The sequence below is a fragment of the Rattus rattus genome, chromosome 1, assembly GCF_011064425.1.
Source record: "Rattus rattus isolate New Zealand chromosome 1, Rrattus_CSIRO_v1, whole genome shotgun sequence".
NCBI classification, from domain to species: domain Eukaryota; kingdom Metazoa; phylum Chordata; class Mammalia; order Rodentia; family Muridae; genus Rattus; species Rattus rattus.
Window position 1 is genome coordinate 110,994,126 of NC_046154.1, and position 14,768 is coordinate 111,008,893.

General features: G+C 45.6%; 1 protein-coding gene across 1 annotated transcript in view; it reads right to left on the reverse strand.

Annotated features, from left to right (window-relative positions):
* Positions 1–9,627: 9,627 nt before the first annotated feature.
* Positions 9,628–14,768, reverse strand: part of Map3k7 (mitogen-activated protein kinase kinase kinase 7) — a 57,289-nt gene continuing 52,148 nt past the window's right edge. The window contains exons 16-17 of the mRNA XM_032904939.1: positions 13,173–13,288; positions 9,628–10,906 (exon numbers count right to left, since the gene is read on the reverse strand). Of these exons, the coding sequence (XP_032760830.1) occupies positions 10,726–10,906; positions 13,173–13,288 (297 nt within the window). The 3' untranslated portion in view covers positions 9,628–10,725. The remainder of the gene's footprint in view (positions 10,907–13,172; positions 13,289–14,768) is intronic.

Here is a 14,768-nt window from a genome sequence, read left to right on the forward strand (position 1 = left end):
CTCTGCCAGAGCCTGTCAAATACAGATGCAGATGCTCTCAGCCAACCATCAGACTGAGCCCAGTGGAAGAGATAGGGGAAAGACTGAAGGAGCTGAAAGGGTTTGCAACACAATAACATCAACCACCCAGACCCCCCAGAGCTCCCAGGGATTAAACCACCAACCAAAGAGTACACATAGAGTAATCCATATGTAGCCGCATATGTAGCAGAGGATGACCCTATGTGGCATCAGTGGGAGGGGAGGCTTGATGCCCAGTGTAGGGGAATGCCAGGGCAGAGAGGCAGGAGTGCGTGGGTGGGCGGGTAGGTGGGAGAGCATTCTCTTAGAGATAAAGGGGGAAATATTTGGATGGGGGACTTGCAGAGGGGAGACAAGGAAGTAGGACAACATCTGAAATGTAAATAAACATAACCAATTTTTAAAAAATGGCCAATAACTGCATTATATCTCTCAGCAGGATGGTACTGAGGGAGTAAGACAGTAATATGTGCTAGCAGATGGGCGATCTGAAAACATTGTGCTAAGTGAAAGTGAGAGGCCAAACCTACTTCATCTTGGAACTGGCCTCCATCTTTTTTTTTTTTTTTTTTTTTTTTTGTTTTTGTTTTTTTAACTTGAGTATCTCCCATGTACATCTCGAGTGCCATTCCCTTTCCCGGTTTCCGGGCAAACATCCCCTTCCCTCCCCCTTCCTTATGGGTGTTCCCCTCCCCACCCTCCCCCATTGCCGCCCTCCCCCGACAGTCTAGTTCACTGGGGGTTCAGTCCCAGCAGGACCCAGGGCTTCCCCTTCCACTGGTGCTCCTACTAGGATATTCATTGCTACCTATGAGGTCAGAGTCCAGGGTCAGTCCATGTACAGTCTTTAGGTAGTGGCTTAGTCCCTGGAAGCTCTGGTTGCTTGGCACCGTTGTACATATGGGGTCTCAAGCCCCTTCAAGCTCTTCCAGTTCATTCTCTGATTCCTTCAACGGGGGTCCCGTTCTCAGTTCAGTGGTTTGCTGCCGGCACCCGCCTCTGTATTCGCTGCATTCTGGCAGTGCCTCTCAGGTTCGATCTACATCCGGCTCCTGTCGGTCTGCACCTCTTTGCTTCATCCATCCTGTCTAATTGGGTGGCTCTATATGTATGGGCCACATGTGGGGCAGGCTCTGAATGGGTGTTCCTTCAGTCTCCGTCCCAATCTTTGCCTCTCTCTTCCCTGCCAAGGGTATTCTTGTTCCCCTTTTAAAGAAGGAGTGAAGCCTTCACATTTTGATCATCCGTCTTGAGTTTCATTTGTTCTAGGCAACTAGGGTAATTCAAGCATTTGGGCTAATAGCCACTTATCAGTGAGTGCATACCATGTATGTCTTTCTGTGATTGGGTTAGCTCACTCAGAATGATATTTTCCAGTTCCAACCATTTGCCTACAAAATTTCATAAAGTCGTTGTTTTTGATAGCTGAGTAATATTCCATTGTGTAGATGTACCACATTTTCTGTATCCATTCCTCTGTTGAAGGGCATCTGGGTTCTTTCCAGCTTCTGGCTATTATAAATAAGGCTGCGATGAACATAGTGGAGCACGTGTCTTTTTTATATGTTGGGGCATCTTTTGGGTATATGCCCAAGAGAGGTATAGCTGGATCCTCAGGCAGTTCAATGTCCAATTTTCTGAGAAACCTCCAGACTGATTTCCAGAATGGTTGTACCAGTCTGCAACCCCACCAACAATGGAGGAGTGTTCCTCTTTCTCCGCATCCTCGCCAGCATTTGCTGTCACCTGAGTTTTTGATCTTAGCCATTCTCACTGGTGTGAGGTGAAATCTCAGGGTTGTTTTGATTTGCATTTCCCTGATGACTAAAGATGTTGAACATTTCTTTAGGTGTTTCTCAGCCATTCGGCATTCCTCAGCTGTGAATTCTTTGTTTAGCTCTGAACCCCATTTTTTAATAGGGTTATTTGTCTCCCTAAGGTCTAACTTTTTGAGTTCTTTGTATATTTTGGATATAAGGCCTCTATCTGTTGTAGGATTGGTAAAGATCTTTTCCCAATCTGTTGGTTGGAACTGGCCTCCATCTTAAAAGAAAAAAAAAAGGCCTGAGGAATTGGCCAGAAGCTGTGCCCACACTGCACCGATGTACCAGGAAGGACTCCGCGTCTTGTCCTTGACCAGAGTTCCTCCTACATACTTCCTAGCAACAGTTAATGGGAGATTAGTCTGATCATTTCAGACGTACTTTCAGACCATCATGATTGTGTACCGCCTTGCTTCATGTACCAAGTACCCTGTAGGCTTAAACAGTCATTCAGTTAGATGCCTGACAGACTAGACCCCACCTCACGCATTTCCGTTTCCTATAAAACCTTGTTCTGATGACAGGTCGGGCTGCCTCACCGAAAACTGTCCTGGGGGCTGGCAGTGAGTCAGCCCAAGCTCGAGTTTATAATAAAGAGACTGCAATGTCAGAAATGGCTCGTTGTGGTCCTTTGGAGTTCATGAACATTTCCTGGCACAACAGAAGGAGCTAGACACAAGATTCCTTTAATAAGAAATATCCTGAGTAGGTAACCCACAGATACAGAAAAAGTAGTGTGCTCCACAGGCCACAGAGGGGAGATGAGCGAGAGCTTAATTGGGGGAGAATGTTCTGTTGGGATGTAAAATGCTTTGGAATTAAGATAGTGCAAGTGGTTGAAGATAAGTAATTTCTAACTTAGTTATTATGTTTAAAAAGCATAGCAAGGAGGAAGATAAGGGGAGGTAAGGGAAGATTCCTCTGAGAAAGTGGCATTTAAGTTCAGACCTAAAGATCAAGTACAAGTGACCTGGAAAGGACAGTTGTGACCACTGGCAAGAAGGAAGTGATACTCTGTCATTCAGCAGTGTCTCCATTTTACCCCAAAGATCAAAGCTAGTGAATGGTTACAGGGTGGAGATCAGCCATACTGGGCAGCCAGAGAGAAATTACCATATGCAAATTTGAAATTACCATATGCAAATACAACACAAGATCGCAGAAGGGACCTTGTGCTGCAAGAGTGGTGTTAATTTGAATGCGTGAGGGGAGGACTCACATAGAGGATGTTTTGCTATGTAGTGTGTTTTGCACAGTTAACCACTGTAATTTGAAGTGATTGGAACACCCCATTCAGCTCCCACTAGGCTGGGGAGCAGTGTCTGTCAGGTTTGATGGGGGCTGTGTGAATGCGGCCCTGTGCTTTTCCGCTGCGCTTGTCATCCTGGCCCAGAGAAGCAGCAATGTGGCTTTTTAGTGCTAGCTTCTGGATGCTTGACTTTTGGTTGCATGAAAGTTCTTAGGCAAGATAGGGTTTTTCAAAAGGATCATGCAACATTTACACTGACATAACTGTGTCTGTGGGAGGCTTTAGCTTGTTACAAAAGAAGGAATCAACAAATTCACTCTGAGTCTACTCCCCTATTTCAATGAGTTTTATAGCAGAGAATGAAGGTACTATAAGCAATGTCAAGGGACTAGACACGTCATAACTGGTGAGGTGTTTTGCTGTTTTTAGTTTTTGAGATCTCATACAACCCAGGCTAGCCTTGAACTCAGTATGTAGATGAGGATCACACTGAACTTTGGTTTCTGCAGGCTCCTTCCCTCTGAATGCTGGGATTAGAACCAGAATGCCTGCTTTCTACAAGATGGGGATCAAAACCTGGGGACTAAAAGTCTAGCCATGCATTCTACCAACTGGGTTCCATCCCCACTCCCTAGACATCACCATGGGATCCATGGCAGCCCTCTGAGCTTAGTTTCTGAGGACGAAATTGAGCTGGGTTTAAGACAAGATCAGACTGTGAGGTGGCTGTAGCCTACTAGGACCAGGGCAAATCTGCTTCTACCTGTTAATCCTTCTCAGTCAGCTACTACCTTCTTAGACTTCAAAGCAAGCTTCATGAGGGGCCTGCTGCTACCAGGCACCCTGGAGCGATTTCATGACCGCTGACTTAAGGCAGAACAGCAGGTCTGCGGCAAACCTTTCTGGTTACCAATCGTGAACCCTAAGGCTGTGACATTGTGACTCCATGGCTCTGCCTCATTCCCTTTTCACTCTTTTTCTGAGCACATGCTAAGAAGACAGTTATTATTTAGTAAGGAACAACAAAAGGCACCTATGTGCTTGCAAAGCCCGCTCGAGCAGGACATCCTTTAGAGGAAAGATGTCACGCTTCAACGGGTGATGTTTCTCACCGACAGGAAAATAAGACAATTTGGAACAAAGCCGATAAAAGAAATCTTTGAAGTAGCACATCTTTCTAGATTCCATTAGGCCTTTAAGATATTAAAATAAGACATCCCTCACCCCCGCAAGTAAGCAAAGCCTCGTGTCTGAGCTGTGGCAGCTTCCCTTTGACGAGCCCGCCTCTCGCTCACACATGAAGTAAAACACAGCCTGCCTGAAGTCTTTGTATTTCGGATCAGCTTCCTCTACACTTGTCACTGTGACAGGTTGTTATTTATAGAGAGTGGCGCCCTGCTCAGAGACGCCATGAAGAGCTAAGGATCGATGACAGCAACAATACATTGCAGGCAGCCACGTTGGCTCAGGTGCTGGTTTACTTAGGCGAGGAAAAGAAATGTGTGCCTTGCTTTCTAGGCCTCCCCAAAGAGCTTGCGACACTGGTCTGAAGTCACAAGGGCAGCACACAGTTTGAACTGCAAGCTGACCAGGCCAGTCCTGGACGAGGTAGACTCATCTGATATCCCATCATAGTGGATATTGTGGAATGAGTGGAGCCGGCTTCGAAACCAATCCAGCCTTCCGTCCTGTTCCCAGGCTTTTGACACCAGCCCTTGGCCAGCCTCTCATAATCTACTCAGTGAGCAGTCAACAAGGCTGAAGACAAAGCAAGGTAAGCTTGAGGCAGGCTCCCTGTGTGGCCTCTAGGTCTGCTGTTGGGTTATACGCAGAGGTGCATTTGGCTACACGACTTGCTGGTGTGCGGGTGAGTATTCTGTTGGGGAGTCCGTGCACACATAAGTTTTGTGTCTCAAGGGAAGAAGAAACTAGAATTCGTCCCTCAGAGACTCATCACTGTCCTCCATTCACTTCCCTCAGAGGACACACAGTTCCTGAAGATTTTTCCGTGAATGCGTCCAATGATCAGACCTTTTCTGGGGATATAGAGAGTTTATAACTCATCTTTGCAGAAGCCCCTTGCTCATGTGTGAGTCTACAACAGATTTGATATTTCCCCCTAAAACTGTAAAATCTACCCAGTCCAGTTTAAGGGAAAACATTGAATCCATCGTAAACACACAAGAGCAACCGATGTCCGAGAAGGGGCTATGACAGTGCTATGGATGAGTATAGCATTGCTGGAACGAGACTCCACAGCTGTTGAGTGAAAAACCCCCAAACCATTGATTCTTGCTTCACCACAAATATGATAACTACAGTACACCTAAATTTAAAAGCCAAACAGAGTAGGGAAGTCTCTGGTTAGGTGATTAACTTAGGTGGTAAGTAGGTTAGGTGATTCTTTTTTTTTTTTTTTTTTTTTTTTTTGGTTGAGCCTAGCATTTAACAGGCGAGCCATTTTTATCTCTACGCAGCACGTGAAAAGCACATACACTTAAAAATGGACAAACTGTCTCAACCCTTTTCACATCCAGACCTGTGCATTGCCATAGCCCCCCGCCCCCATTGGGTGCCTTGCCCTGGCCCAGGTAAAAGACCATGTCTCTAGTCTCAGGTGTGGGGAACCTCTGCAGAAGTTGGCCCAAGAGGCTCCAGAGGATCTTCCCCTCCTCCAACAATACAGGCTCTGGCCAGTCCTTTGTGTTGACCAGAGAACTGGAGGATAACCCCCGACACATACACCTTGTTGCAAAATATAGAGAAGCCAAACTGGTACTGGGTGATAAAATTCTCCCACGCTGGCTAGCTTTCAAAGTGCTGGAAATTACATATGCTCTCTGCTGGGTAGAAAGGGCATCAGTGGTTTTACTCAGCTGTGGACCCAATGAACCACAAGAACAAATAAACTGATTGGACAATATGCTCCCACCTATGGTACAGTATAACAACTGGTGTGGGGGTGGGGGTGGGGGTGGAACTGCCGTTTGACTGGACTTGAGACCTCCATGGGAGGGAGTCCATGCCTGGCATCGTAAGCCTGGCATCAATACTTGGAAGTCCAGACCCAACTGTGGAACTACAAATCTTGTTTAACCAAATTGACACAACATCTACCTACCTTTTAAATATCCAGTTTACACTCACAGACTAAAGCTTCTTCTAGCCGTAATCAAAGAAATGTGAATTAAAAACCACAATCAATGAGGAGTTAGGGATCTGGGAGGAGTTGGAAAGATAGTTGATCAAGATGTATTGTATGAAATTCTCAAAAGGCAGACCTAAGCCAAGACACAATAATGTGCCCATTTGAATGGCTATGGAGAGAAAGATGGGGCTGGAGACGTGACTCAGTCACTAAGAGCACTGGTGGCTTTATCAGAGGAGCTAGGGTCAATTCCCAGCACGCACATGGTGTCTCACATGGTGTCTCACACATGATGCACAGACATACATGTAGGCTGTGTGTTGGCAAGGTGATGGAGCAACCAAGTGGGATTATCATCCTCTGTGAGCTTATGAAATTATACAACTACGTTGGGAAGACTTGTGAATTTCCCGAGCACTTAAAGACATACATGCTTATAAGGTGACTAAAAGTCTACAGAGAAAACACGTCTATGTGAAGACAGGTGTATGTTACAAACATGTGATCTGGTTTAGCAGATTGTTCTTTGGTGACAGGGTCCTGATGGGGAGGTGGCAAAGGATGAGAAAAACAGAGCCCTACAGTTCGTGGAGGAAGCATTGCCATCTCATGTGGCATAACTTTCATTTAAACTACGTTTCCCTAAAGCTTTTACAAACATTCTTAGTGTTATGTTTCCTTCCTCCGTTTCTAACCTCTCCCCCAGTTTTCCCGTTTCTTCCTTCATAGCACCTGTCCTACCATCCCCCTTGTGAACTCCTTCCTCCACATGGCTCCTGAGGTTACTTTGGTTTTATACTCACTTCTGGAGATCTGGAGCTCGGATCCACAAATAAGAGAGAACATGGTGCCTCACCCAGTTCCATTCATTCATTTACCTGTGAACCTCACTGTTAGAGCTGAACAGTATTACATTGTGTGTATATGCATTTCATTATGCAGGCATCAGCTGAGTACCACTTAGGCTGCTCCCATTTCCTAGCTTTGTGGCTAGAGCGACAACGGAGCCGGCTGAGTAACCACCTCTGTGCAAGAAACTGCAACCTTTGGGTGTATGCCAAGGAGTGGTACATACCCCCCAAGTCTTCTACCGATCCACTGGCTTGAGGCAAGGCCTTACTATATGGCTTAAGATGCCTCCCACAGAGCTGGTCCCGCCTTAGTTTCCTGAGAGCGCAGCTCATCAGCACGTGTCCACACTTAGCGCTGATTATTATGGTGATTTTCTGTTGCTGTGAAAAATGACAAAAGCAACTTAGGGAAGGAAGCATTTATTTTGGTTTCACAGCTCCAGGTGGCAGTTCATGGCAGGGATGCACGGTGGCTGGAGTTGGAGGCAACTGGTTACACTGAACCCATCCCAAAAGGCAGAGCTCTGCACTCTGGTCAGTTCTGATTCACCGTTAATCCTGTTGCAGCACGCCCACAGGAGCCCCCCTTCTCATTGGACCACCATCCACCAGGGATTCTGTCTCGGTGCAGAACTAGGCTCCCCTTTGTTCTATTACTCCCTTTGGCTTTTCCTTAAAGCCCATCTCAATTCCTTTGTGACACCTTTGAGAACCCTGGTCCTCTGCAGTAGTGAGTCTAACTGCTGAGCCATCTCTCCAGCCCAACGACAGCCTCCAGCATCATGATTATGGTACATCGTGCTAAGTGTCCTAGGAAACTGGTGTCAGCGATTTGTCTGCATAAGGTAAACACCACTGGGCAAACCCACAGCTCAGTCACGCAGAGAAGCCAGGTACCATTCCTACATACCAGCCTGAAATAACAATCTCAATTTTATTAAAAACAAAAATAAATCAAAAAAGCCTCCTTCAGTTACATAGTATGCACAAGAATTTCTGTATCACATCACCTTACAAACAATGCTTGAATGACAGGAGTAAAAGGAGAACTTACTAGCTTGTGATGAGAGGAGTTGAGTGTTAAAGGCCACATACACACACTGCACTCACACCACACACACACACAAACACACACACACAGACACACACACACACACACACACACACAGACACACCACACTCCTCACTCCTCACAGACACACCAGACACACACACACACACACACACACATACACACACACACACACACACACACACACACACACACACACACACACACAGACACACACACACACACACACACACAGAGGGAGGGAGGGGAGGGAGGGAGGGAGGGAGGGAGGGAGGAGGGAGAAAACAAAACCACCTGTAACTTCTGGCTGCAGGAGGAATTGAGCATGACAGAAATTTGAAGGAAAGACTACTTAACACTACTTAAAAAATACTTCAGCGAAAACAGTCGCCCAGTTGTACTAACTTTAAGCAGATGTTTTCAGTATGGCAGGCGACTGTAAGGTAACGTTTTTAACTGACTTTTCTTCAACCCAGAGCACAGCTTCATTGCTGAGGACCACTTCCCTCCACCTTACACAACCTTGCTTCCTTTCGTGGAAGCGAGAACAAAATGCCACTAATGTCTGTGCAGGGACTGTCTGGTCCTTGGACATCAGCTTACAAACCTGTCTGCCTGCTTTCTACTTCCACTGTAGACCAGTAGTGGACATCTGGCTCCTTGGCATGATGGCTATTTGAAGGTGTTATAGGTAGAGACACTGAGGAAATGGTATGGATTTCAAGTATGGCTGGTGTGCTCACCTTCAGGGAGAGCTGGAGCTTTAAAGGTACATGTGGGTGTTGCAATGCACTTAAGGCTGTCCAGGACTACAGTATCAAGCATACACAAGCAACTAACTGCTAGCGATCTTTTGACATCTCCTTCCATTTGCCTGTGAGTATTTTCACCAAGTGACTGCACATGACGATGACAACAAACCTTCCTTTTAGCTGTAGGAGGATCTTGCATCCATGTGATGTGGAATCCTGGAAAGTCAAGAGGCTTTCAACATGCTGCACTCAGAGACCAGAGCCCTTCTGCCGAGTGACAGCTGTGCGCACAGGCAGCAGCGGCAGGGCGGTGTGGTCGCCGTCTCAGTCTACAGCTATATCGTCTGTGCCAGTTTTATTTCACTACTAACGTTGAGCTCAACATTCATGTCACCTAATAGAATTTGGGAACATACTCTTACTGCATACAGAAGGGATTCATTACAAAACTCAGAGGGGGAAAAGTTAATGGAAAAAAGGTTATCTGTTTTAGCCTTGAAGAACACCTTCGAAAGCTTCCTGTGCTCATCTGGAGCAGAGCAGGACATGCTAGATCATGTCTACGGACCATAGCAACCATGCTTTCAGTTCCAAACGTCCTCTTCACAAACACCAACACTATAAAAGCGAAGCTGATGGAGTCGGATTTGAAAGGCATTTATGTACTGGTATCAAAATGTGTCAACATGGACTGAAAAAATAGATCTTAGGGAGTTTTCGATGGTGTTTTATTGTTTCCTTTAAGTTACTTTGAGGGTTGGTAGTAAACTCACTGTTAACAATGTGACTACTCTCTTTGTAAGTGCTCAGCCTCTCAGAAGCAAGGGAGGCAGCAGGAGTCCCAGAAATGGCTTCAGGGGAGCCAAACCCTCTAAATGTCTACGAAAAGTGCACTTGATTCTACTCCTTTATCTTCCTCCTTCGCCTCTCCTGACCTGCCTGCATTGTTCCTTGTTTAATACACAGACATCTAAGCTCAAGCCTTTTTTAGCTGGGCCAATTATTATTATTTTTCAATTTTCTTCAAATATATCATAAAACAATTCAGTAACTGTTGCACGAAGGATAATTGAAGCTACATCATGATCTTTCAATTTCATTTCTACTAATATTAAAAGTCAGAAAAGCTCCTGCTTTCACACAGAATTGAAAATCCTTAGGGCGTAAAAAAGAGCATGTTATTCAGTATCTCAGACGATGCTCAACCTTATGAAAATCAGTAAACTTGCTCTCATTAGACACAGCTGCCACCACTTACCTTTAATATTAACAGGTGGGACTACCTTAGTATTGATCCAGGATGTGTCGGCACAAAACCCTGTCTTTGGACTTAGCCTCAAGGTCTGTCCCTCCGTAATGTACCACCAATTACTTTAATACCCTGTCTTTACGTTGGTGCATGCCATCTATTGGGATAAAATAGCAGGTCTTTTGAGATGAGTGCTATGAGGAGAATCCTTGAGGTCCCACTTTGTATTAGAGAAAGGTCGGTGCCTGCACACAGTAGCCGGTGATGCCCCACCTGTCAGGCAGCTCACACCGGAGCACGCACGTACAGCTACGTTCACTTCATGTGCTCTGAAGCTGAGAACGCTGGCCTCCCAAGCCGCGGGTGCTATCATCTGATGCAGCGAGACAGTGGATTTGATATCCACCCTAAGAAGAAATAACTGACATAACGAATGCAGCAAAGAGAGGCATTTGGCATTCAGAACACGCCAAAAAGCTAACACTCATCAACTGTTATAATGGTTTGTCTTTTCTTAAAAAAGGTCTTTGCATATTTTAAAATTTAACGGTCCCAGAGAATCATGAAGTGCCTTGTCGTTTCTGCTGTTGGCTTCTGATGACCTCTAGTTGTTTTTTGCATTGCTGGTAATAAGTAGAAAGGCTTTTGTTTTCATCTAAAAGCTTTTTATGTTCCTGTACCAGGCGAGATGTATTTTGCTGGTCCTTTTCATCCTGGTCCAATTCTGCAACTAGTTCTTGCCTATAAACAAATCACACAGTAAACATTATGCATGGCAGGGAGATCCACACCGTTAGCTGAAGAATTAGATGATCAGAGCCTTCCCCGTCCCTCTGCAGCTCGAGTGTGCTACTCCAGTAAGGTCCTAGACAGTGGTAGCTACCTCCCCCATCTACTGTGCTCACAGCAGACCCACAGCCTCTCAATGAGCACAAGCCATCAGCGAATAGAGAAACACTGCACTAAGTTTCAGAAAGTTTCATTTGGTACCCTCTTTTGTATAGGAAGGAAGGGAAAAAAAGGCTCAGCTCCAGAAGGTGGCAGTGTCACAGTTCATATACACACGCCAATGTCCTCCAGTCCTCATTCTGAAGTCTCAGTCCATTTACTACAGCTGTAGTGGCACTGACCAAACATCTGCAAGCTAATTCAAGGGGATGCTACCCCACCTAAAGCTCCTTTTTCTTTTGAAAAGCAAGAACAGTACCTCCAAACATTTTCGGGGGCTTCTCATTCTTACAGACAGGTAAGCTTCAAGTCCCTTAACTCTGAGGATATTAAATATTTAGCTCCTAAAGCAAGAGTACTGGGTATAAATGAATAATAACATCTTCTTATTATCAAAAGTAACTTCTTACCACTTACCACTTAAAGTAAGTGTCATGGCGGTGGGATGATCAGTGGGTAAAAGGCCCTGTCACCATGCCTGATGATGACTTCAGTCTTTGGACTCACATAGTGGGAGGAGAGAACAGACTCCCACCAGCAGCTGCCCTGTGACAGGCACACACATGCACGCCATGCTGTGTCCACATCCACTGCCCACATAATAGATAACTACTTACAAAGTAGGACAGGGCAGGCCTCCTCCTCCACATACAAAGTGCCAGAAGGTCCACAGCTACTTCTCCAGCTTTCAGACCATAATGTTCAGCTTCCCCTTCACGGTATTTTTATGGTATAATCATTTAAATTATTATACTATTTTCCCCCTTTTCAAGCTTGTTCTTTGATTATTACATCTTTATCATTTACTTATTACGTGTGCAGGCAGGTGGGTGTGGAGGTTAGAGGACAAACTGGGGAAGATGGCGTCTTCTCCCATCAGTGGGTTCTGGATATGTCAGGCTTGGCTGCAAGCGCCTCTACCCATTAAGCCACCTCTCACTGTCCTAGACTCCATTTCTGAAGCACAGCATGAGTTACTCTGAGCACAAGAAATTTTACTTCAATGCCAATTACTGCTAGAATTCTACTTCCACATACACATTTATATTTTCCCTACAACATTTTAGTTGTCATTCTTTATAAGTCTAAAATTTTATAAGGGTCATGCTTAAGAAAAGTGAACACCAACCTCTTAAAAACAACCACCTAGCTAAAAAGTAAGACAGGAGTTTTTAAAAACAGAAGGCAGGCAGTTTCTATGGCTCTCTGAGAAACGGAGACACAGCTGACTGACATTCCCTCCAAAGCAGTCACAATTACATAACAGAGCCCTGGCACAGGTAACCCTGCTCTATTCAACACACAAGTCTGCGCAGACGAAACGCCTCAAAGACCACCCGGGAGCACTATCTTGCCTTTGGTGGAGAGACTAAACCGTTGTGGTGGTGACTCTGAACAGCCTCTGGCGACATAAATGTGAGCATGTAACCGGCTTATTTCCTTTAGCTATGTGACATTGTTATCAAAATTACATTGGATGAAACCAGTTAAGGGGTCTTATAGTTTAACATGGAAATACCTTTTCTCAAGATCCATATGCATTCATTAATTATTCTTTGAGAAGGGTCTCACTGTGTAGATAAGGATAGCTTTGAACTTACAAAGCTCTGCCAGCTCCACCTCCCAAGTGTTAGGACTAAAGGCATGTGTCACCACCAGCCTGAAGACTGATTTTGAAGTGTGTGTGTGTGTGTGTGTGTGTGTGTGTGTGTGTGTGTGTGTGTGTGCGCGCACATGCACAGAGAGTTCATTGCGCTCAGAGGCTGGAAGAAGGCGTCGGATATCCTGGAGCAGTAGCTACAGATGCCTGAGCTGGCCAGGGCAGGCGTGCTTCGCTGTAAGAGCAACATGTGTGCTCTTTCTTTGCCGAGCCATCCTCTAGCCCGAGGAATTCAGTTTAATGACTAATTTTAGGACTTTTAAGACAAAAATTTCTTAAAGTCTTTTAAAATAATGTTCCTACCTCAATACATTTTAAATCCAAAATGCCAGTATTTTATTTTAACTTAAAAAAAAAAGTATTTTAGCTTTTGTTAGAAGGAAGGGGTGTGGGACTTACTTCCTCTGTAGTAACAATGCGATTTCGGTTTGAACTTTCATATATTCCTGTGCCATTTTACAATGCTGTTCGAACACTGCCATGGATTCTTTGGAGTTTGGGCATGGTGCTAGAGGCTGGAAAGAAAGCAGAACTGTTAAGACTTAAACCTGGTAGAGCGCTTGCCTAGCAAGCGCAAGGCCCTGGGTTTGATCCCCAGCTCTGAAAAAAAAAAAAAAAAAAAAAAAAAAAAAAGACTTAAACCTCCATGTCTACCTAAGGTGACAGCCAAGGCAGAGACTATGACGGGCATTTTTATAGCTCTAAAGCAATGTAAGCGAGCTGAGAAGCCCCAAGACCAATGGTCCGTGTCAAAGCCACCGTGAGCCAGGTTATAACTTGTGAACAAAATGAGGCAAAACATATGGGTGTCAGAAAGGGACGGATAGGGGGAGGGGTGGCAGGGTGAAGGGGCAGGAGTGGGACCAGAAGTGAGCAGCTAAAGTGATCAGAATGCACTTCCTCCTTTCACAAACAGCCCAAAACAGATTCACTGAAAGCTGTTGTGTAAGTGTGATGCTGTGTCCTGGCTACCTCTGTGCTCTCGTCAGCCAGCTCAGAAGGAGGGCAGGTGAGGAAGGCAGGGGAGGGAGGAGGGCAGGGGAGGAGGGCAGGGGAGGGAGGAGGGCAGGGAGGGAGGAGGCAGGTGAGGGAGGAGGCAGGGGGAGGAGGGCAGGTGAGGAGGGCAGGTGAGGGAGGAGGGCAGGTGAAGCTCTGGCATGGTCTTTCCTGCTGCAGAGCTGGAACACACTCTGTGTGTGTGTGTCTGTGTGTGTGTGTGTGTGTGTGTGTGTGTGTGTGTGTGTGGCTTTTGGGGCCACTTGGCAGGAATTTGGCATCGGGCCAGGACCCGGAAGTAAGCTCAGGCAGGAATCTGATTTTGGGCTTCAGGCAAGAGTGTGCCTTTGGCCTAGAACAGGGAGGTGGCTCAGATATCTTGGCCACCCTGACAAGACCCTAGAAACAGTAATCGTGCGACTTTGTTTATTGCCTTGCTTGTTCCTTGACTATTTGTGTGTATTGTCTTTTTGTTAAAATGGTATAAAAGCAAGCTGGGAAAAAAAATAGACCTGTTTCACCCTCAGCACTGGCTGGGATCATACTACAGTGTTGTCTACTGTCTTTTTTCTTTTTCATCCTTGCTCCTCCGCTGGAGAACCTGCTGACTGACTGACTGGCTTGGTCACATGTGGCCTGGCTCCCGAGGTGCTTTACTTCTTTACTCATAAAAAGCATTAGAGTGCATTACTCATACTTTCAGTCACTATGAACCCAAGGGTGCATCACAAATGTCTTCAATGGAAAGGAGATCATGAGCTTATATCTCAGTGCACTAAACACTGAGGGATGGAAACGCCATCTGCCGCAGTGTGACAACAGAGAAGGATTTTAAGAGGACTGTTGGGACAAGAACATACAATTATGTCAATCCTAAACCTAGTTAACTTTAAAAGAAGGAAAAAGAAAGAAAGGCAGATTTTCAGATAGACTCTCTTGAGGTTCAGGATGGCCTCAAACTTGTTTTGTAGCTGAAGTTGACCTTGAACCCCTGACCCT